Source organism: Octopus sinensis, linkage group LG21 (assembly GCF_006345805.1).
Source record: "Octopus sinensis linkage group LG21, ASM634580v1, whole genome shotgun sequence".
NCBI classification, from domain to species: domain Eukaryota; kingdom Metazoa; phylum Mollusca; class Cephalopoda; order Octopoda; family Octopodidae; genus Octopus; species Octopus sinensis.
Window position 1 is genome coordinate 24,404,621 of NC_043017.1, and position 25,802 is coordinate 24,430,422.

Consider the following 25,802-nt stretch of genomic DNA (forward strand, 5'->3'; position numbering starts at 1 on the left):
CATTGATCACATTCAAATAGTGCTTTTTACGTGCCACTGGCATGTGGGCCAGTCAGTGGGTACTGGCATCGGCTATATTCAGATGGTGCTTTTTACATGCCACCAGCATGAGCTTTTTTCAGTTTCTGTCTATCAAATCTCCAAATCTGCTCACAAAGCTTTGGTCAACCCAGGGCTGTAGTAGAAGATGCCACATAGTAGGACTGCCACATAGTAGGTGCCACATAGTAGGACTGAATATTACATATATATATATATTAGGAAGAAGGGGAAAAGATTTATGACGGGCAGGAAAAAATATAGAGGTACTTCTCTGAAATTCAATTAATAATTTTACAAATTTAAAGGTGCATTCATGACTTAACCCTTTCATTACTGTATTTATTTTGAGATGCTCTGTGTTTCTTTCAATTACTTTAGATATAACAAAGAATTCAGTAAAATAATTTAGTTATCATTAAGCTAGTGGTTAGGAACATTAATTGTGACTAAGGTTTGGTGGAAGATTTTAATTCAAAACTTATGAAAACAAGACATTTGTACTACAGAGCCAGAGCCGGTTTCAGCCGGGTTGGTAACGAAAGGGTTAAATAGACAATTCTCTGATAAACTTGAAAATACTTTGAACCCTCAGTTATCTAGAAGTAACTGTTTTACTTCCTTTTATCAACCATTATTTATCTAATTACCTTAGTTTCCATGACACAAGGTGCTGCAAATATTTCTCCCTTTCTCGATAGGAGCATTTTATTCAAACTGGTTTCACATTCAAGAAAATTAAAGGTCAGCAACATAAGGTAAGGGAACAATTGTCATTCATATAGCAACTCTTAACTCACTTATGTCAGCAGCAATGAACTCTCTTTTTTTCTCTTTTACTCTTTTACTTGTTTCAGTCATTTGACTGCGGCCATGCTGGAGCACCACCTTTTAGTACTTATTCTATTGGTCTCTTTTTGCCGAACCGCTAAGTGACGGGGACCTAAACACACCAGCATTGGTTGTCAAGCAATGCTAGGGGGACAAACACAGACACACAAACACACACACATATATATACATATATACAACAGGCTTCTTTCAGTTTCCGTCTACCAAATCCACACTCACAAGGCATTGGTCGGCCCGGGGCTATAGCAGAAGACACTTGCCCAAGATGCCACGCAGTGGGACTGAACCCGCAACCATGTGGTTGGTTAGCAAGCTACTTACCACACAGCCACTCAATTTACAGTAGGTTGGACTGAGATTATCAAGAGTTAAGTGTCTTTGCCAATAAAATGGTGTAATGCTATGGTTCCCAACCTGGGGTCTGCGGACCCCTGGTGGTCCTCAAACAGAGTACTGGGGGTCCATGAACTAAATTCAAAATTTCATAAGGATAAGCATATTAAAAGGGGTCTGTGGGAAAACTCATTTAAATAAAAGGGTTGGGAACCACTGTGAAAAGGGTTGGGAACCACTGGTGTTAAGGGACCAGTGCTTCCCTTGTTAACCATTTTATACATCTAAAGCTGCTGGAAATTACTCTCACTACAACGGAGAGGTTCAAGTGACTTGGATTTATATCATAAATCTTATGTTCTTCTAATCATCTCAGTTTGTTTAAGCTGGAGAAAAATATTTATGACAACAAAACTGCATTCAAGTCACGATTAATACAAGGTGTATGGATTGATAAAGATTTGACAGGATTAGCTATGGTGAGGTACTAGAAAGGAGGATTAACAGATAGCAACAGACATACCACCCATAAATAAGAGATGCTAAAATTTGGAATAAACACCTCTAGTCAAAAGTTTCACAAAATTTACTAAAAAAAACTTAGTATACCTATCTAAGGATAAAGTAGAAGACTAATATATATGAACAAATAATAATTTATACCAACTCATTACAATATACATACATATATATATATATAGCAACTAGTTACAGAAGAGATTAATTATATAAACACTGGTACTAGATACAGTTGGAAAGACCAACAGATAATATCAACTTCTTACAATATATATCTTTTATCTTTTACTTGTTTCAGTCATTTAACTGCCAGCCATGCTGGGGCACCGCCTTAAATGGGTTTTTTTTTTAGTTGAAGAAATTGACCACAGTACTTATTTTTTAAGCCTGGTACTTATTCTGTTGGTCTGTTTTGCCAAGCTGCTAAGTTATGGGGATGTAAACACACCGACACCAGAGAGAGAGAGAGAGAGATCAACTAGTTATGGAAGAGATTAATTAACTATATAAATATTTATATTAGATATAGGTGGAAAACGAGAACAGAATAAGCCTGAAACAGTCACTGAAGCTAATTCAATAATGTTACATCAGGACATACATTAAAAACAACCAACAATCCATCACAGACCTAACTCGATAAAAACACCTTAAATTAAAATATGCAGAAGAGATTTCTTCAATTCATCATAAATTAAGCAATTCACGTTGTAAGGTATATTTAACAATAATTAAAGTGTCTCATATAACTGTTAAAAAGAATTAAAAAGAACTTTTGAAACTAGCATGCAAACTTTTGTAAAGACAAGTACGTGGAGCCTTATATGATAAACCAGTATATGAACTGATCCTTTGCATAAACTGGCATGTGAGCCCTTACATAAATTAGCATGTCAACCTTTTATAAAACTGTTAGTCAAACCTCCTTAACAATCACACCTAATGGATCTCCACATCAGTTCCAAGAATAATTGTTCAAGTTGTTCATTCAGTTGAACTACTTACTCTATTACAATACATGTGACTGAGTGTTCAAGACAAGTACACTTATAACATAAGCTTCAAGTACCCTTATGATATAAGCATCAACCAACATGAGAAAACAAGACTTTCATAGTTACTGTCAGTTCAATTTTCATTCAGAAGGATCTCGCATCAGTTTCAACAATAATTGTTCTCGTTGCTCAATCAACTGAACTACTTACTCTGTTACAATGCATGTAGCCGAGTATTCCAGCTAGACTTCCATAGTTTCTCTTTATTCAATTTTCATTCAGAAGGCTTGGGCCAATGCAATGCTACAGTAGACACTTGCTCAAGGTGCCATTAAGCCTTGTATCTGGTTTCTTCTGCAATTATTATGATAGCCCATCATCATCATCGTTTAACGTCCGTTTTTCCATGCTAGCATGGGTTGGACAGTTCAACTGGGGTCTGGGAAGCCAGAAGGCTGCGCCAGGCCCAGTCTGATCTGGCAGTGTTTCTACAGCTGGATGCCCTTCCTAACGACAACCACTCCATGAGTGTAGTGGGTGCTTTTTACGTGCCACCTGCACAGGTGCCAGACAAGGCTGGCAAACGGCCACGATCGGATGGTGCTTTTTACCTGCCACCTGCACGGGGGCCAGACGAGGCTTGCAACGGTCACAATCGGATGGTGCTTTTTACGTGCCACTAGCACGGAGGCCATGGTAACTAAAAATTCTGCTCCTTCCCCACTTCAATCCCTTGATCTCATCACTTGATGTATGTTGTTTCCTTTGCCATCGTCCACTCCCCTCCATCTCTCTCAGATCCCCAAATAAACATCTGCATTGTCTTCTGAACTACTTTCTGTTAGATTTCCTTTCCCCGTCCAGTTTTACCAACTAACCTAATCAGTAACGAGTCAAAATAATCATTAATCTCACTAATCGCATCCAGTCTAGACAAGATTAAAGTGACTGCAGACACTGATACTCCTACTAAAAACATTACGCAAATAAATGAAACAAGAAACAAAATAAACTGTCCCCCACCTCTTCTTCCTTCACAGCAAAATAAGAATCAAGATTTTTGTGTTTTGGTCACTAATCAATTTTAGCACGATGTAAATATTGATTTCTTTTGACTCAGCACAAAAGAAAAAAATTTTTGCATGAAAAGGACTTAATTTGATTGAATCAGTTCCATTGCACTATCAGTATTTATTTGATTTGATTCCTTTAGTCCCAAGAAGATGAGGCAATGTGGAGCTTGGTAATAATTTGAACTTAAGATTCTACCCAAACCAACCTTCTACTTGTTGAACGAGACTGAATCAATGAGGGAAGCATTAAATGGTTGCATGACCCGTTAGAAATAGCAACCAAATACCCCTTAAATAATACTCTGCTACTGACTTAACTCTTCAGCATTCAGATTCCCCTGTCAAATGTAATGCTTATTTTACCTGTTTCAATCATTTGCCTGTGGCCATGCTGGGGCACTGCCTTAAAGTTTAGTTGAATGGACTTGCCTCCAGTATGTATTTTTTAAACCTGGTACTTATTCTATTAATTTCTTTTGCTGAACCACTAAGTTATGGGGATGTAAACACACCAACATCATTTGTCAAGCGGTGACGGAGACAAACAGACACTCACACACACACACACACATATATGACATGCTTCTTTCAGTTTCCATCTACCAAATCCATTCACTAGGCTTTGGTCAGCCTGAAGCTATAGTAGAAGACATTTGCCCAAGGTGCCACACAATGGGATTACAGCTTTGGGACCAGTTTAAATGCTAAAAGGTTAAAAAAGGAAAGGACATATAGGATAATCGAGTCCTATAATATCCCAAAACAAAAAAAGAGGGTGTGGACAGAAGTGGAGGGTGGGCACGGTTGAATGCCTGTGATCTGTCCAGTCAAGGTTGATCAAGGCCTGCAATAACAACCCTGGCCTCACTACACTTGCATTCATCTACATTCAGAATCCACAAATTTAGGTCCAACAGGGGACAAAGGTATCTCCAGAGTTGGTAAGAGAACTGGCTGGAATTCAGTGGAGAATTAGGGTCCTACCCACTACCCCCACAATATAATATTGAAACTGAAGTCAATTTCTAATTATTTCAATCTTGAATCACTACGTGCAGCAGTTGTGTACTAAAGGTTATGAAATAACCACACAATAATAATAGACAACTATTGACAACAAAAACCTTAAAAAGAACAAAAAGATCCCAGAATATATATATATATATATATATATATATATATCATCATCGTTTAACATCCGTTTTCCATGCTGATCTGGCAGTGTTTCTACAGCTGGATGCCTTTCCTAACGCCAACCACTCCGTGAGTGTAGTGGGTGCTTTTTATGTGCCACTGGCACAGGGGCCAGAGAAGGCTGGCAAACAGCCATGATCGGTTGGTGCTTTTACGTGTCACCGACACGGACGCCAGTCAGGCGGCACTGGCACCTGTCATGTTCGGACGGTGCTTTTAATATGTCACCCACATGAGTATCTTAACTACAATTTCCATTTGATTTTTATTTTGATGTTGGTGTTAACATACTTGACTCAATAGGTCTCCTCAAGATATATATATATATATATATATTATTTAGCAGAAGTAACAGAGTCACTCTGTTGCTGTTGCTTCAGCTAAATATTAATATATATACATATATATATAGTGTGTCTGTAAAGTCATCTTTGCCAGGCAACAACTGGAGTATCAATTATATATGTGGAGGGCAACAAATAGAAGTCACATCAAACTGCACTAAACTGTTGCTCTCTTATTCAACATGAATATGAAATGTAAACTGTCACAACTTACATCAATAAATTATTTTGAAATGCCACCATGACTTTACACACACACACACACAAAAAAAAAAAGCCATTCCTCAAGTGCTCTGCTTGTTATTTCCAGCAATGGCTCAGACAAAAGTAGCATTGATTTTCTTAGGTTGTTCAATTTACCTCAATTGATCAATAGACCACTTGAGTAAAACTATCAGTAATGCACCTATAACGACTGCTGGAAACAGCTGTAAGCCAAATTTGCTTTAATAAATGAATTATATGTAAGGACTATTATTACCTCCACCTTAGTGAAGGCAGAGGTATTGTTTCAGTCATGTTTGTTTGTTTGTTTCTCCATGGACAAGATATCTCAAAAACCACAGGATGGATTCGGATGAATCTTTCAGGGATGTTTGGCCTCGTGACTGGCACAAACTGATTAGATTTTGGGATCGATCCAGTACCGGACAAGGATTCTGGATTATTTTTCCGTTTTTTTTTTTAATTTTTTAATTTCATTTTTGAGAGTGGTTGGGTTCATTATTTATATTCTCGTTTGTGAGAGTAGGCAAGTTTATTTCTGATATTCTCATTTTAAAGATAATCTCCGGTTAATTGTTGATATTCAGCCTACCACTCACACCAGTAGATCATGCACCAAACGTGACAGACTGGTCAACCCATGAACAAGAGTAATTAAAGATGGAGAGCTTAATGTTTTAACAAAAATGAAGTTTCATATTGAAGCTTATTTATTTGGATTTAAGAACAATTTCTCTTCCATTTAATAATTTTTAACACAAAGAGTTGAGAGAGGTGGGGATGGAGTGAAATTTGGTTAAGCTTAAATCTAAAAGAAACAGATTATAAATCTTTATCAAATCAATATAATTACACGCACACAATTAACTATGCATTATTTTGTAGCTTCAAGATTTTGATGATGTGATCCTTTATTTTTAGAAAGACATTGTAAAATAGGTGTGAGAGGCCAGATCAGGCCAGTTTTAATATAAAACGGGTACAATATTTGAGCTGGACATGGTTGGTTTAAGTGCTAAAGCATTATCTAGGAAAAGGTGAGCACATAAACTCACTCACTCACACTCTCTCTTTCTCAGATTCTTGACTGAAGGTCTACCTGTCTTTCTAGCACTCGTTAACCCTACAATGTCACACACTTCCAGATCCAAACCCCGCTGTGCTACAAGACTTCCACCTACGCCTTCCTTCCCAAAACAGCAGCCATTTGGAATTTTCCGTCAGCCAACATTACCCCTTCATATTTCAACCACAACACACTGATTCCACCTGTCTGGATGATTCCCTTCCTGCTTTAACTCACTAAATGAAAGAAAAACAAACCCTCTTTCCCCCTCTCACACACACACACATACACACACACACAATAGTATCCAATAGTATTACTTAAAACACACTGTATAATGAATGTAGCTGGGAGGAGGGGGTGTTCCATACTGAAAATAACAAACTATTAAATTAAAGCAATGTCAATCACCTAATGTGAAAGGTGCCAGCAGCATGCACAGACATGTGCAGTTAGAGAAACAGCAATGGTAGTTATTATCTAAAATAAATTCTACAATTTCTATAGCAACCTCATCTAAACAATAATCATGCAAGCTTTCTAATAAACGATGATGATAATAATAATAATAATATAATAATAATAATAGTAGTAGTAATTAAAAAATCGTAATAATAGAAAATAAATAAATAAATAATAATAATAATTTTTTCAACTATAGGCAGAAGACCCGAAATTTTGAGGGATGGGGGGGTACTCAATTACATAATATCCTAGTGCTCAACTGATAACCATATCACTGACCCCCAAAAGGATGAAAGGCAAAAATCAATCACAGCGGAATTTGAACTCCAAGTAAAACCAGAAAAAATGCTACAAAGCATTTTGTCCAGTGTGCTAATAATAATAATAATAATAATAACAATAATTATGGTTTCAAATTTTGGCACAAGGCCTGCAATTTTGGGGCGGGGTAAGTCAATTACATTCACCCCAGTGCTCAAGTGGTACTTAGTTTATTGACCTCGAAAGAGTGAAAGGCAAAGTCCACCTTCGTGGAATTTGAACTGGACTGAATAGCATTAAGCATTTTGCCTAGTGTGCCAACGATTCCACCAGATTTCTGTCTCAGCTTGGTATAATAATAATAATAATAATAATTAATAATAATAATAATTAATAATAATAATAATAATAATGGCTTCAAATTTTGACAAAAGTCTACCAATTTTAGGGAAAGATAAGTTGATAACATTGACCCCAGTGCATGACTGTTACTTATTTTATCAACTCTGAAAGGATGAAAGGCAGAATTTGAACTCAAAGCGTGAAGACAGATGGAATTCCGCAAAACATTTTGTGCAGCATACTAACAATTCTGCTAGCTCACTGCCTTTCTTAATAATAGTTTCAAATTTTGGCACAAGGCTAGCAAGTTCAGAGGAGGGGTAAGTTGATCGTATTGCCCCAGTACTCAAATAGCAGTTATTTTATTGACCCCAAAAGGGGCATTTGAACTCAGAATGTAGAAATGCTTAGAAACATTTCATCTGGTGTGCAAACAATTCCGCTAGTTTGCCGCCCCGACTGCCTTTCTTAATAATGATGATAATAATTATAATAATCCTTTCTACTAAAGGCACAAGGCTTGACATTTTGGGGAAGAGGACCAGACGATTAACATCGATCCCCAGTGTTTCACTGGTACTTAATTTATTGCCCCCAATAGGATGAAAGGCAAAACCGGCCTTGGCAGAAATTGAACTCAGAACGTAAAACCAGACGAAATACCACTAATATTTTGCCAGGCATGCTAACAGTTCTGTCAGCTAGCCACCTTAATAATAAGTATAATAATATTAATAATTATAATATTTATATATATATATATATAATATATATATATATATATATATATTTCTCCTGTTTACCTAAATGATCAAGTTGTTTTGGGCAGTGATACAAAAGAATTCTTTTTGTACAAAGCAAGATCTCTTGACTTGTGCCACAATAATACACACCCTGCAATATGGTTGGTGAACAAGTAGAGAAGGTTTAGGAAGGAGAGGTCTCTTTAGTCCTGTTTCATCAAGGACACAAGCTCTCAAGTGCTGAAGCAATGAGTATTCTTTATAGAGGTTGTTGAATAATGTTGAGGGTTAAAACATTTTAAGTATATTCTTAGCAAGAACATGACAATTTCTTTGGTGCTGGTGCCACAATAAAATTTACACAGGACACACTGTAAAATTGTTGATGTTAGGAATAGCATTCAACCACAGATACCAAGCCAAAGATGAAACATTCAAGTATTACCCTCACAGATGGGTGGAAGGACATGTGGGCAGTCATTATTATCACTATCATTTAAAGTCCATCTTCCATGCCAGCATGGGTTTAACAGAAGCTGGCAAGCCAGAGGATTGCGCCAAGCTCCACTGTTTGTTTTGGCAAGGCCTTTACAGCTGTATGTCCTTCCTAACACCAACCACTTTCCAGAGTGGACTAGGTGGTTTTTACAGCTGGATTCCCTTCCTAATGCCAACCACTTTACAGAGTGGACTGGGTGGTTTTTATGTGATACCAGCAGTGTATCCCAATGCGGAGTGTGACAATTAATTCAATGCATAGAGAACAGACATAATTTACTATGGAAGGCAGAGGGAAAATGTGTTTGTTATGAAGTGTATTCTGGTTTTGGAACATGTACACAACATCGCTATGTCCTAAAAGGTGATGAAAAATTTGGCAACAGAAAGGGCGTTCAACCATAATACACCACCACAGAAAACCCATCCAACTCATGCCAGCATGGAAAAACTGACATAAAACAATTGATGTCAATACATGTGTGTGTGTGTGTGTGTGTGTGTGTGTAATCATTTTCTATACTAGAATGGGTTGGATGGTTTGACAGGAACTGGCAAGCCAGAGGACTGCATCAAGCTTCAATGTCTGCCCCAGAATGGTTTCTAATGCAAGATACACTTCCTCATACCAATCATTCTACAGAGTGTACTGTATGCATTTTACATGGTACTAGCAGAAAGTGAGATCACCAAGTAACTTGCAAGTCAAGACCCCTCAAATGAGGTGGTGGTGGTGATGGCGGTGGTGGTGGGGTTGTTGAGAGAGGTGGCGTTATGCCAGACAATGAGATGTGAAGGTATGATAGAGAGATAGGAACAGGCATCTTGCTGTAGGAGAAATACGTGGTTAGCCCAGTTGGAAGCGAAGGAGGATAGCAGTGAAGATGTGTCAGGCTATTCACACCTACAGTAAGGTGAATAATAAGTGGTATGGGTGGGTAAGTATATACCTGTGAGAGGTGAGTGGCATGCATGCACACACACACAATTTGAATGAAGAAATAATAAATTTCCTGTAAAATATCTGCCTCAGTAAATTCTGTCTGGCCCCATGCAAGCATGGAAAAGAGGGCATTAAGATGATAAGAGCGAGAAAAAAAATTTTTAAGTGAGAAAAAAGAAACATTTAGATATCCCACTTTAAAACAACGCTAAGAATTTGTAGGGGTGGGGTATAAGTCAAGCAAATCAGCCCCACCCTATACTTGACTGGTACTCAGTTTGTTAACTTTGGGAAGACGAGCGGCAAAACTGATCTGAAATCATTTGAACTTGGAATATAAAGGAACAGAATTATATACTGCAAGGACAATTAGTCTATTGTCTGTCTCAGAAAATTAACATTATTTACTTCTTTATTTCTTTGATTTAGGAAAAGGAGATGTGTGGTAAGTGCTCATATATATAATGATGATATAGTAATAATTAAGGAATAGAGATAAATATCAATTGTTAATAAATAATTATTTATAATTCTTAATTCTTTGGAAATATAATTAACGCATGAATGCAATTATCAAACTCTAGATATCTCAGTAGAAATCTTATTATTTTCAAAAATCAAAAATAATTATTTTCTTCATCAAAATCAGGAAAAAAAAAATGAGCAAATAAATTAATTAAATATAACTAAACAAAACTGGTTATATGTAAAACGTTTTAAATCTTTTTTTTAATGAGTAACCAAACTAATTACCTTTAGGTAACGAAGGTGAGGTCTTAGATACCAGGTTGTCCAAATTAACTAGTGCTGCGTTCTCGCCTAGGAAATCTTTGGGTGTTTTCTTCTTATTTTGCTCCTGATCAGGTAAATCTTTACCAACACCAGACATAAGCCAGGGATCTGAAGTTGGTGTTCCTGTTCATTTTAATAGAGAATGCAAAGCAGTTGAAATTTAAAACATGTATCTTTGTACTTTTGGATAAATATATACTGGGAGTGGGAAGAAAATGAAATCATTTTAGATGTTTCTTCTAATTTCTTAACCATCAAGCCAACTAAATATCTATTTGATTCAAACAGCTTAATATTTTGGCCTTTTATCTAAACCAGTGGTTCTCAACCATTTTTTCCCTATGGAACCCTTTGATTCCCATTTTACTCAGGTGGGGGCCTCATTGCTTAAAAAATCCCATTATATTTTTATAATTGAACATTATTAGGAATTGTATTAAAAAAAATTGTAAAAATATTTTGTGTATTGGAGAAGTATAACCAATTAATAGCACGTGAATTTTAGCAACAAATTCTTACATTGGACCCTCAAGGGCCATATGGACCCTGTTTGAGAAACACTGGTCTAAACAATGATTAATATATATGTATATATATATATATATATATATATATATATATATATATAAAAATGTACACATAGCAGTCAAGTATTACAACACCAATGATAACAACAACAACAATAATAATAATAAAAGTAATGATTCTAATATCTACTGCAAATATCATAGGGAGTCAACAATCAGCATGCAGGGTACAGCTTTCCAATATCAAACATCAAACAAAAGAAAAAAATATACACTAGCAACTTACCGCTACCCATAATAAGTTTCCCTCCTCCTGCCGCCTGAGGACCAAATCCATCTAAGGCAGTAGATGTCTCCTCTATGCTCAGGGCAGGAGAAGTACTTGCTTTCCGATTAACCAACATATCGAAGGCGTCATCTATACTACTGGTGCCCATCCCATTAGTTGTGGTCACTGAAGTACCTGTTGAAGTTACGATTAAAGTATTTGGCATTGTGTGTACCGGAGTCTGACCAGTAGCTGGTACCGTGCTAGGTTCCCATGGACTCTGTGGTGTTGTTGCTGGTTGTGGCTGCGAACCTGTGTTGATAACAGTCCAAGGATCTGACTGATGAGAACCTGACAAATTTTCACCTTACACAAATTAACAACGAAGGAGGCACTAAAGTCACCATCATCATCATCATCAACATCACAAATACAACTACAAAAACAACAGCTTTAAATGAACAACATACAAATGAAAATAATGAGCATATCATAAAGACAAAAAGACAGTTACACTTCATGTCAGAAAAACAGACGATGAAGGATGCACTAAAAATTGGCTGACTCCATGGAAAAATAAGCATCACAAAGAAAGAAGAAGAAAAAAACAAAAACTACAGACACCACTTGGTTAATCATGTCAACAAATAACCACATTAACACCAGTGCATAAGACAAATTTCAAGAAATGTAGTGGAAAGTGACAATATAAAACTGCATTGGGAGGGTCTCTTTCACATTTGCAAGCAATGAAAATCATTGAATATTAGAGAAAACAATGGACAAAATATTTACATTTCAAATGCTGTCTTACACAAAAGTGTGTGTATGTGTGTGTGTGTGTGTGTGTATATTTATATATATCTATATATATATGTATGGTAGTATTATAGATATTTTAGCGAGTATAACAATTCCGGCAAATCAACAACAATGATTGTCATATAAAAAGGAAAACATTCTACCAAATGAATTCTACAAGGGGATGTTGAAAAGTTCCTGGTTTTGGGTAATAGAAAATACAGGAGGATCAGTTAATTATGACTTTAATCAACATATTCCTCTCTCAAACTTACATACTTATTGCAGTGGTTCTTCAGTTTTTCTAAGCCCTGTGAAAGAACTTAGAAGGTTGGGCCTCCAACTATACCTTTTGCGATACCCTTAAAGGCAGGAACTTTTCAGTATTCCCTTGTATTAAAACAATTTAACTATTCTCAATATGTGTTCAGAATATTTTTAAAAATGTGTAATTTCCTTTAACATATAAGGCTGTAATTTTAATAATTTTTTTTAAATACTGAAATTGCGAATATATATATAGAGAGAGACACATACATACACACACACACAAACTGCATTTAATTCTATTCATTCTAGAAAATGTATCTTTTAAGATAATATTGAAGTTGCAATGGTTTTTAATTTACAATTATTGGCTAAACAATTTTAACTGAATGATTACATATGAGGATTTGTAACAATAGGCACACAGTATGGAGTCAAATACATATATAAGCATTTTGGGTTTAAATGGAAAGGTTACAATTATGACAAATATCAGCTTAATAAATAGCAAACCATCTGATTACAGATAAGATTCTCCCTAATTATCACATTCTCCCATTTTTCATCAATATATTCTCGCTGCTGTACGTGATTTGAACTGGAGTAATGCATAGCTTTCTTATAGACGTATTACTATGGTTACTTTCTTTTTGCCTTTTATTTGTTTCAGTCCCTAATCTGTGGCACCACCTTTAAGAATTTTTTTTATAATCAAATGGATCAATCTCAATACTTTTCTCCCTTTTTTTTAAAGCCTGATACTTATTCTATTGGCCTGCTAAGCTATGAGGATATAAACACACCAACACTGGTTTAAAACAGTGGTGGGGGACAAACACAGACATCCCCCACCACCACAATCATATAGCTATACAATGGGCTTCTTTCAGTTTCTGTCTACCAAATCCACTCACAAGGCTTTGGCTGGCCCAAGGCTACAATAAAAGACACTTGCCCAAGATGTCATGCAATGGGACTGAACCTTGAACCATATGGTTAGGAAGAAAAAAGCTTCTTATTTCTTTATCGCCCACAAGCTGCCCAGGCTCCATTTGTCTGTTTTGGTATGTTCTCTACAGCTGATGCCCTTCCTAATGCCAACCACTTTACAGAGTGTACTGGTACAGGTACTTTTATGTCAACCAGCACCCATGAGTTCACAACACTAAGATCTCTTGGCTCATAGAGGGATGTAGAGGACTTGCCTATGTTCAAGGATAGCCATGATTTTAGCTTGACATGTCTTCTCAAGCACAGCAACAGAGGTCTCAGGCAGCATCTGAAGATCCTTTCTCACTGCTTCGTCCCACATCTTCCTGGGTCTACCTCCACAATTAGAGACTGGTACTTCTTGATGCAGCTGTTCTCATCCATAGACTAGTATCATTTCACAATAAAGTATAGAATAAAAGTTATTTGTATCTAATGTATTGAAGTATTTTTTACTTGTATGGGGCACTAAATGAAAACCATCAGGCTTAAAGCATTTCTTATATAATATACTTCCAGTAGCACCTTAAAGATCGATAAGAGGTTAATTTCAATCTCAGTGAGACGTTAGTACTTTTAGGCACAGACGTGGCTGTGTGGTTAAGAAGGTTACTTACCAACCACTTGGTTTCAGGTTCATCCTACTGTGTAACATTTTGGGCTTAAAGTCTTCTATTATAGCCCCAGGCTAAACAAAGCCTTGTGAGTGGATTTGGTAGATGGAAACTAAAAGAAGCCCCATCATGTGTACGTGTGCAAGTTGGTGTTTCCTTGTCTTGACTTCACCATAGGATTGTTGTAAATGAGTGTCACAGTCATACAAGCAGTGTCCCTCACTTACCTGAAAACATGTCCAGCCATGGGGGGAAAATGACCTTGTTTGGAAACAAATGAGGGACTTGTGACAGGAAAGTCATCTGGCTATAGAGAATTTGCCTCAGCAAATTCCATCTGACCCATGCAAGTATGGAAAAGTGAACATTAAGATGATGATGATGATTTTTCTTGTAGCAATTTCACATAATTTACATTATTTAATGCCTTCTTACCACTTGACGAGCATGATTATCCCATTTCCTCCTCTTCTGAAATCAGTAAGACTAATTATCCATTGCTGGATTTTCGCAAGATAAACAAAAAATTTAATTCCTTTGTTGTGTGTGATTGTTAGTTTGTTAGTTTAGCAAATAGAAAAGAAATCAAGGGTGTATAACTAGCAACAACAAACAAAATCCACTTCATTATTCTGCAAAAGCAGCAAAACTATGTGATTGTACGTGCTCATCAACTTATATCTGATAATGAAAAATAGACATTCCAGTCTTAAACATTGTGATGCCATTACCAAATTAAAGAAGGCGGAGCCAAACTAGGTTTTTCACTGAGAAACGGTGTTAAATCCATAATGATAGGCTGAAACAGATTTCTCAAAAACAAACACACCTCACCATCATCATTTAAAATCCACATTCTATGCATCAAGCTTCACCACCTATTTTGCCATGGCTTCTACGGTTGGATGTCCTTCCTAATATTGGGTACTAATTTCATGGCACCAGTACTAATGAGGTCATCAGGGGTTAGTTTCTGATCACTTGCTCTCATCTTGGAGTTAAACTGAAACAATCTCCACAACAAGACTAAAGTGTGATCACATATAGAAAATACATTATAGATTGTCGTATAATTCATCTCAGTCAAATCATCCTCACAATGTGTAAATAGCAGAATATTTAGATGAAAGCTCAGGGGTGGGTAGACTTAGGCCAAAAAAAAAAAGGAGCCTCAGAAGCAAGGCTCAACATTATGACAGCCTAGTTCCTGATCCCATTTTCATTTGGGTTTCAACTACAAATAACCTGAAATATGTTTATAATACATTTAACAGACAGCACTGTTGATGCACTGCTTCAACAACAATGATCGGATGTCATTATGCAAAGCAAACAGGAAAATATTTGTGAAAATACCACAAATGCCAGCAATGCAACAGCCATGCAAGGAGTGGATGGGAAGAGAAGCTTCTGTAGTATAAACAGCAATATTATCAAACTGATGATAAAAATTGCTTCGCTAAAACAAGCAACTAATTAATGCTTTATTCTATTTTATATACAGTAATGTAATAAGTTTTATACCTTTTTCTTGTTTCAATCATTGGATTGCTGACATGTGTTAGGACTACTTTGAAAGGGTTTAGTCAAACAAACAGAGGCCTGTATTTATGTTTATTTTTTAAAGTCTAGTACTTGGTCTCTTGTTTATTTTATATAATTTTTTTCCTTTGCCAAACAGCTAAGTTCATCATCATCATTTAATGTCTGTTGTCCATGCTGGCAAACTGGGGAGTTGTCCAGACCCCAGTCTGATCTGGCATGATTTCTACGGTTGGATGCCCTTTCCTAATGCCAACCACTTTACAAAGTGTGCTGGGTGCTTTTACGTGACACTGCACGTAAGTTATGGCGACAAAAACAAACCAACACTCGTTATTAAGTAAAAGTGGTGAAGGACAGACCCTCTCCCCATACACATAGTTCAGTCTACCAAATTAGTTGCACATAAATTCTGTCTACCAATTTCACTCACAAGGAAATAGTTGGCCCAGGGCTATAGCAGAGAACACTTGCCCAAAATGCCATTCAGTAAAACAGCCCAAAACCACGATTGCAAAACAAGCTTTTAACCACACAGCCATGCCGACATCTACATCATCATCATCATTATATAATGTCCATCTTCCATGGGTTGGATGGTTTGACAGAAACAAGGCAAGCCAGAGAACTGCTCTATTGTCTGCTTTGGCATAGTTTATTATGACTGGATGCCCTTCCTAATGCCAACCACTTTACAGAGTGTATTGGGTGCTTTTTATGTGGTACCAACACCAGTTGGGTTGCCAAGTAACTTGCGAAATGAAAACCCCTCAGCTAGGAGAGGGAGTGGAACCAAGGGAAGTGGTTTTGTGACAGCTGAGAGGTTAAAATATAAAAGAGTAATAGAGATGGGTGTCTTACTATAAAGGAGATACTTGGCTACCTCAGTAGGAAAAGAAAGAAGAGTGTAAATCAACTACAGAGTCCCAACTTTGATAGGATATTGCATAACCTTTGAGTATAGGAGTGATCTGTTCTATCCTGCCTTTAGAGTTGTGCTTTTTTCTTTTTTTCTTTGCAAAAATTACTTGATTCAAAATTTATATTTGCCATAAACATGTTCAAGGCAAGTGGCAGAGCTTAACGCATCATTGGAAAGCAGTCACACAGGGCTGTATTTCCATCTCCCTCTGGTAATTATTCTATTTTTAACGCACACTCAAATATAAAGCTATTGTTGATTTGATTTTACAGCATTGTTACTACAGCAGGAATTTGTTCCTAATTGTGGTGCTCATTTACATATACAGATGGACTAGGACAGCCAAGAGATAAGTGTTTGAACTGGAGACACAATGCTGTGTAGGTGTCAGGATATGAGTCACTGACCTCATTGTTGTCTGATACTTTAACTACTCAACCCTCTGCGTGTTAACATCCATGGGATGCAATTATGATTTCCAACAAACAAAAGGTTTGTTCATGAATTAATTGTTCAAAATCAGCTTGAATAAATAACTGAGAGGGAGGATGTGAATACACTTATATCATCATCCATCATTGTTATTTAATTTCCGTTTTCTATGCTGAAATGGGTTGGACAGTTTGATAGAAGCAAGACAGCCGGAGGACTGCATCAGGCTCTAGTCACCTGTTTTGGAACGGTTTTTATGGCTGGATGCCCTTCCTCATGTCCAAACCCCTTCCTAACACCAATATATACCTATGTCTATAAAGTACTCAATCTTTTGTTTAAAGTTTAGAAATTACTAAATAATAATAATAGTTTCAAATTTTGCCACAAAGGCAGCAATTTTGGGGGAGGGGACAAGTCGATTACATTGACCCCAGTGTTCAACTGGTACTTATTTTATCAACCCCTAAAGGATGAAAAGTAAAGTTAACCTCAGCAGAATTTGAACTTGGAATGTAGTGACAGGCGAAATACAGCTAAGCATTTCGTCCAGTATGCTAACAATTCTGCCTGCTTGCTGAAGCTAGAAGGCCTGATTTAGTAGTAGTAATAGATAAAGAGAATTAGGAAGTGTCAGATAATTGACTTTACAGTCCCAAATGATGAGAAAAGTCAATATGTGAGGTATAGAGAAAAACTAGCAAAGTACCAGGATCCAGCAATTGAGTTACAGAGACTATGGAAAGTGTGGGTAAAACGTATCCTTGTAGTTGTAGGTGCATTAGGAACTATCCCTAAAGATCTGAACAGATGGATAGAGGAAATAGGCATAAAATCCAGTTTAGAACAGCTCCAGAAAAAGTGTTATTAGGGACAGCTAAGACACTTAGGAGGGTTCTTGGCATCTAAGGTTAATTGTTGTAGCCTGATGTTAGAAATTTTTCTTTTCCAACAGTCTCATATGTCGAGTGTTTATGAAATAATAATAAATCAGATGATTTGCTAGTACTACAAAATGAAATAGAAACACTTGAACTGTGATATTCAGAATTTAGATTTCACATTAAAACAAACATTTAACACTTTGCATACCATGGAAATTACCAGTGACTCGCCATACTATATTTTTAATAAACCATGGGAGTCACTGGTGATACCTCAGGCTATATTCTTAATCTAGTGTGAGAGTCACTAATGACTCCCAACAGCAAGGTTTCTTTTATGGAGCCTCACATTACTGAGATTCAAAGTACATTATTTGAATTTTACAAAATGTACAAAAACACAGATATCAGAAAGGTATGAGTCACTGTTATCTCCATCATTGCAATGGTGCTCACTATCAAATAATTTTTGTGAGAGGGGAGAGGACTAGTCGATTATATCAACCCCATTGATAATGTGGTAGTTTGTACAGTGAACTAGAACATATGATTAGAAAAAAAAATAATGCATAATTTATAACAAGATTAGATGCCTGTGCAAAAAAACCCACCTGCCTGGTATTCTCTTGGTTATCACAACGAGGGTTCCAGTTGATCCGATCAGCAGAACAGCTTGCTCATTAAATTAATGTGTAAGTGGCTGAGCACTCCACAGACACATGTCCCCTTAAGGTAGTTCTCATGGAAATTCAGCATGACAAAGAATGTGTCATTTTTGCCAGCTGAGTGGACTGGAACTACATAAAATAAAATGTCTTGCTCCAGGAATTGAACTCATGACCTTACGATCGTAAACCGAAGAACTTAACCACTAAGCCACGTGCCTTCGTGCAAAATGGATTTGGTAGGCAAAGTGTTAAATATTCAATTAAATCTAGAATGAGCATGGTTAACGTTATTCTATCACAATGTTTAAAATTAAACGAAAGACTGCGGATAGTAATTGGAATTCTTGAGTGTATAAAAATATACATCGATAGGTGTATATATGTACATACTTATTTCTGTACTTACTTGGAGTAGAAATGGATTGTGGTGTTGACCTTTCAGGACTACTAATTGGTACGCCCCAAGGATCGGTGGTTATTGGTGTCTGAGCACGTGCTTGCAAGTTAGATGAGGGATTCAGTGCCACAGGAGATTCCCATGCAGAGGCTGTCGTCGTGGTCGTTGTCTCTCTTCTACCTGCCCGGGGTGAAGACATACTACTACCAGCACCAGCACCACCCCAAGGATCTGACATAGAAGCTGTTTGTGGCAAGGGAACTCCCCAAGGGTCTGTTGTGGTCCCGTGGTTAGCATTCATTGTTCCCGTTTCAAAACTGTCAGCCAATCTATTCCCACTTTGAGTTCCAGGCTAAAATAGAAAAGTAAAATTTAAAAAATGAAATGCAAATGTGTGTACGAGTCTTGCATATAGGTGTATGACCTGTTAGAAATAATAGCCAAATAGCTGCCTCAAACTCTACATTTTTAACATAAAGTAGCAACTGGCTAAGCTTTTATAAAATTATTTAAAATGAAACCCAATGGATTTAATTTTATTTTTATAATGAAGACAAATTCAAGTTTTCCATGGTAGTGGTGGTAATTATGGTAGTATGAAGAAGACAATATCCTTTTTATGTTTTTTTTTTTGCTTGTTTAGCCATTCAACTGAGGTCATACTGGGGCACCACCTTGACGTAACTATGCATTTTTTTTTTAATCTAGCACTTATTCTATCAGTCTCTGTTACTGAACTGCTACATTACAGAGACAAACTAACATCAGTTGTCAAGTGGTGATGGTGGGGACGACACACACACACACACACACACACACGACTTACAGTTTCCGTCAACTAAATCCTTTCACAGTGCATTGGTTGTCCTGCCATTGTAGTAGAGGACACTTGCCCAGGGTGCCATGTAGTGAGACTGAACTCAAAGCCATATGGTTGCAAAGTGAGCTTCTTAACCACATAACCACGCCTGCACCTACAATTTATTTATTTTTTCTATTGGACTAAAATATTTTTCAAGAAATTTTCAAGTTTAACGCATGACAAGAGGGAACCTGAACTTCTTTTTTTGATGATAAGGTTCAACATTCAAAATAAAACCATTATACTCAAGAAGACCCACACTCCATAGCACACTCGAGATGACCTGTACTCCATAGTGAATTCAAGAAGACCCATACTCCATTGTAGAGAAGAGAAAAGAATCCAAATCTGAGTGAATTCTGCTGAAAGATGTTATTCTCATTGTGGTCAAGAAGCCTGGTTCCAAACCATGTAGTCTTGAGTTCAGTTTTACTGTGTGGAACCTTGGGGATCTTCTACTACAGACCTAAGAGCCTTGTAAGTGAATATAGTAGACAGAAACTGAAGGAAGTCTATCACATATGTGTATGTGCACATGTATGTGATGTGAGTGTCTATATATTGGTGTGTGTGTGTTTGGGTCTTCTTGTCTTGACATTGTGTGGTAGTCGTAAATGAGTGTCACCATCATAAAAGCAATGTCATTCACTACCAATACTCTGTGAAAACATGTCTGGCCATGGGGAAGTATTAGTTTGCCTGGAAAAAGGTAAGGCTTGGCAACAAAGGGCATCCAGTCATTATAAAAGCTCTGCATCAATAAACCCTGTATGATCCACGAAAGAAGGGAAAAGTAGGCAGTAAAACAATGGTGGTGATGCTGACAGTAGGTTTATATGACTAAGACAGCACATTCAGCTGTAGAAATGACCCCAACAGAACTATTCCAGTGTTGCTCACACGGGAAAGGAAAATGGATGCAGAACAGCCCTGTTCTCAAAAGAAATCATCATCATCGTTTAGTGTCCGCTTTCCATGCTGGCATGGGTTGGACGGTTCAACTGGGGTCTGGGGAGCCCGAAGGCTGCACCAGGCCCAGTCAGATCTGGCAATGTTTCTACGGCTGATGCCCTTCCTAATGCCAACCACTCCATGAGTGTAGTGGGTGCCTTTTAGGTGCCACCAGCACAGGTGCCAGACGAGGCTGGCAAACAGCCTCGTCTGGCACCTGTGCCGGTGGCACGTAAAAATATCTATTCCAACACTTGCCTGTGTATTAAGAACCTTGTTTCCTAACCACATGATCCTGAGTTCAGTCTCACTGCGTGGCACCGCAAGTAAGTGTCTTCTGCTATTGCTCCAGGCTGACCTGGATTTGTTAAATGGAAACTGAAAGTAGCACTTGTATATACATCTGCAGATACCTGTGTGTGTGTCTTTGTTGTGTGCTTGTAACTGCCCCCCCACACACACCGCTTGACAACTAGTGCTGGTTTGTTTACGTCCCCGTAACTTAGTGGTTCAGCAAAAAGGGTACGGTAGAATAAGTACCAGGTTTTTAAAAAATGAAAATAAGTACTGGTGGGGGTCGATTTGTCCAACTAAACCTTTTGAGGCAGTGCCCCAGCATGGCCGCAGTCTAATGAGTGAAACGAGTAAAAGAAATGAAAATACAATACTGAAAAACAAAAATTATACTGAACCAATGAGTCCAGTTGGAAAAACCCAACAAACCTCATCACTGTTGTCTTGTTTACTTTGTTCTATTGCCATAGCCAGTTTGATGTCATCGTTTTTCTGTTTTTTAAGTTCTTCTTCGTGTTCTTCTTTACTCATAGCTAATGCTAACTGAAGTTGCAGCTCCTCCTCTCCCAGAGACGACGGACGGGCAGATTCCAGATCTGAAGACAATCTCCGACGCTGAGTAGGAGAATCTGTTAACAGAGAATAACAAGAAGTGGTGAAAATAGATGGGAAGATGAATAAAAGTTCATACACAAATTTTGAGACTCATACAAGTCATTAACGAATAATAGGTACAGGTGTGGCTATGTGGTCAAGAAGTGTGTTTCCCAACTGTATGGTCCTGGACTCAATCCCACTGTGTGGCACCTTGGGCAAGTATCTTCTCCTTTAGCCTCAAGCTAATCAAACCTTAGTGAGTGACACTGAAAGAAGCCTACTTTGTTTGTGTGTACATGTGTATATATGAATACTGTAAATCCTCGAGTATAGTCCGCCCTTGAGTATAATACGCAGGGGATTTTTAGGGGGCTGTACCTCTGAAAAACCTCAACTTTGTGTATAATATGCACCACTTCTCTAACTTGAGTCGTGTGCGATTAAGCCAGCAGCACCTAGTCGAACAAACACTTCCGCGCATGCGTAATACAATAATGGGAATGTAAATATGTTTGCAAATTGTTTTTGTTATACGTTATTCTGTGTTCTGAATACTTTTATTTTAATAAATGTTGCTTACTGCAAGTTATGGATGATTCTTTTATGACTTCATTGTTTTCAGGCTTAGCTTAAGGTATTTTTGCACCCGACATCACAAAATGCGTCTGAATAAACATTGCCGGACAGCAAACAGAGACTCGGACATTGCTTAGAAAATACTTTTCATTTTTAACCTCATATATAGTACTCACTAGGGATTTTGACCTTGAAATTTTGGAAAAAAGTGCAGATTATACTCGAGGATTTATGATATATAAATTGTACATATGAGATGCATTCCAAAAGCTTTGAACTTTTTTTAGGAGAGGCAGTTATGACTGCCTTAGGTTATTGTAATCTTAGTATATCATTACTATACATCTAAAAAGCTGACCTGCCAACTTTTGTCATTCTGGATTGAAGGAAATGGCTATAACAGCACTTTGAACACTCACTATTAAACACTGCCACTATTAAACAGATGCCATGAGGACTGAACCCGGAACCATGTGGTTGAGTGACAAATAACAGAAAATACCATAAAATAAAAAGGTCTAAGTACTGATTGATATACACACATACACAACACAAAATACATTTAAATTCACACACACAAAGAGGTAATTAAGAGGCAAAATGCTAAGTGTTTTTAAGGAGCTTCAGTCACTAACCTCAACTGTACTTCATACCACCCGCACATTTAGATCATACTCATTACTTTAATGTGTCTTAGTCAACGAGGCTGAATCATTAAATACTCTCTCACTTAACAGCTGATTGTCTACGTAATAATATTCTTACATTAAAATATTTCGATTAAATACAAAGAAAGTAATCAAAAAGAAACTCACAGTTTATATACAACCCTAAGATTTAAAAAGAGAAAAATTTAAGTATACCAAATGACAATGTTAGTATGCCAAGATGTAACTGTAGGCACAGCTGTAGGGTGAAGTTTGTTTCTATATTGGAGACCTATGCTGTGTGACTATCTCTCTGATGGTTTCTTTGAGTCAGGCTTCCCTGTAACTAGAAATTTTTTTCATGGAGAATTAGAAATGAAGGATACTGTCTACAAGACTGGTACTCATTAAGAACCATCACTTGAAACCATGAAGGAGACAATAGCACATATACAGGATGGTCAGGTAGTAGATACAGATTGAATGATGTATTTTCAAGGTCTGTTTGTGACTGACTACATTGGCACCTAAAACCAGTCAGCAAAAGTGTGTTACACACTACCACGTTATGTTCACTTACAAGTGATAGCTTTGAGTTTTATTTTACGGTTTTTATTTGTATTTTCTTCTACAGGGGAAACTGGTGTAACCCACTTGCCTTAAGGACAACACAAAATTAATTACTGATATTGAAATAGTTGAGACCTCTGTGTTGTATGCAGAGGTGAGTAATACAATCTGTCTCAGGTAATGTTCCACACAGTCCTTGATTTAAACGTAAACATTAATGAAGGCCTTTCCAAAGGATGTCATTTGAATAAAAGCTTGTCATAATGGATAGGAAATAGAATGTAATACAAAAGCATCATTAAGTGATGAGCCGTCAAATAGCTTCCATCCTCCTACATAGTAGGGGATTTCCTACTAACAAGCCAGTAATGGTAATACATTTACCAATTAGTATCTTCAAATAATCCCAGTTTATGGAGCACTAATGAAGAAACCAAGTACAATACTTAACAAGAATGATACTGAGTGTGCGTTTTAGATAGAGAGAGAGAATGAATAAGTGAAAATGATGGAGAGTGAGAAAGAGAAAGGAGCGAACAAGTGAGCAAAAATAGGAGAGAGAAAATGAGAGATAGACAACAAGTGAGCAATAGTAGAAGAGAGAGAGAGAGAGAGAGAGAGTGAGTGAGTGAGTGAGAAACCATTCAAAGAGAATTTTTGTCTGAAGCCTGCAAAATGGTTAGTCAACTTCCAATTCAAATTTTATCCTAAGAATCTACAAAGAACTGAAATCTCTTGTGTTTTTCTCAGCCTATCAACAAACTTGCAGTTTTGCTTTCAAGTGAAAGCACACCACTTGGCCACTAATTCTACACTATACCAATTTTATAATTTAATTTTTTAAGTTTCTATCAGCAACTTTTAAAGATCCTACAAATTTCTACCTTTCAACTTCAATTCAACTTTGACATCCATATCATCCTTCTCCTTCCTCCGCTTCTTTTCCCTCCAAGCTTTCCAGTCATCACCAAATCCTCCAGGCCCTCTTTCCTCATCACATGACCAAGAAATCTCAGTTGCTTGGCCCTTATCTCATGGCAACAGTTTCCTATTTACTGCAAGGAAATTGTCTATCAATAAACAACTGTAATAACTGAAGAGAATAAATCTTTTACTTTTCTCAATCCATCAGGCAAGTGCTAAGTTGAGATAAATGTTTACTTTTGATAAACTAGTCTACCACAGACAGTTTTCCCTACTTCTAGAAGAAAGTGAATTAAACACAATGAACCAACTAACATTTGTCAATATAATAGTGTTCGCACTGCTTACAGTGAAAACTATACCACTTGCAATACAACTAGAACTTGTCCTTGGAAAGTTAGATTCAATTAGTGGTATAGACACGCTGCTACCAGAAAAAGGATATTGCTTGCAAAATGAACTCCTTAACCACACAGCTATGCCTGTGCATAGTAGCATTGACATTTGTTATGGCTTTCATGACTGGAGGAAGTTATCCTCAGGTTAGAGACCTGGTATAAATGAGTTCAACAAAGTGAATTGTGGATCTTTTCGGTTTGAATGGCAGTTTTTAACATAATTTCTAGGTGAGTAAAAAATTTTAAGCTTTGTATACTGGTAGAATGTGTTTATAAAACATCTATTTCTCTTGGCTTTATTGAGAAAATTCTATAGTTTGTAAGATATTTGTTGTTTTTTTTTCTTCAATTTCTGCAATTTCAACCAATTACTGACGTCCATTGAGGTAAAAAACATTCTGTGCCGTATGAATATGTCCCTCGTTTAAGAAACAGATTGGGTTTATTTACATTTGTGAAGAAAAAAAAGATACCCTTCCCCCCACCCCTAACCATAAAACAGATTGAAATGCAATAGATCGATACTAGGGTCATAATTATGGGTGACAATTTCATATTACACCACTAGAAAAAACTGCCGTTCAAACCGAAAAGATCCTGAATTCTAACTAGAGATACCGAGTACCAGATGATGCTGTGAAACCATGTAAGAAAGAATCCAAAGTATTGGTTTTTACTTACTGTCATTGTAACCAGTGGCACCAACATGTGTATCGGAAAAACCTTCATGAGGGAGATTAGGACTGCCAGTTTCATATTGAATCTGAAATTAAAAGCAATAATTTTATTTCAACCAAGAGATGAAAAACAGGATTGCAAATAGTCTGAAATATGGAAGTATTCTCAAGTAAAATTTAGAGAAACTCAAATGGTGAGATTATCAGAAACTGAAAAAAAAAAAAAAAGGAACTTCTAAATCCTCGCTGTAGTCATGACAACCCTGTTATGAAACAACATTGCATAATAATTTTTTTTCATTTTTTTTTT

At 37.0% G+C, this 25,802-nt stretch overlaps 1 protein-coding gene across 9 annotated transcripts in view; it reads right to left on the reverse strand.

Moving 5' to 3' along the window:
* The window catches only part of LOC115222864 (epsin-2), a 114,764-nt gene that overhangs the window by 8,461 nt on the left and 80,501 nt on the right, over positions 1 to 25,802 (reverse strand). For 6 of the 9 annotated variants that reach the window (XM_029793228.2, XM_029793227.2, XM_029793220.2 and 3 more), the window contains 5 exons: positions 25,497 to 25,578; positions 21,533 to 21,732; positions 19,006 to 19,348; positions 11,498 to 11,845; positions 10,646 to 10,807 (listed from right to left, as the gene is read on the reverse strand). In XM_029793228.2, the coding sequence (XP_029649088.1) occupies positions 10,646 to 10,807; positions 11,498 to 11,845; positions 19,006 to 19,348; positions 21,533 to 21,732; positions 25,497 to 25,578 (1,135 nt within the window). The remainder of the gene's footprint in view (positions 1 to 10,645; positions 10,808 to 11,497; positions 11,846 to 19,005; positions 19,349 to 21,532; positions 21,733 to 25,496; positions 25,579 to 25,802) is intronic. The other 3 variants (XM_029793226.2, XM_029793225.2, XM_029793229.2) reach the window with 3 other exon arrangements.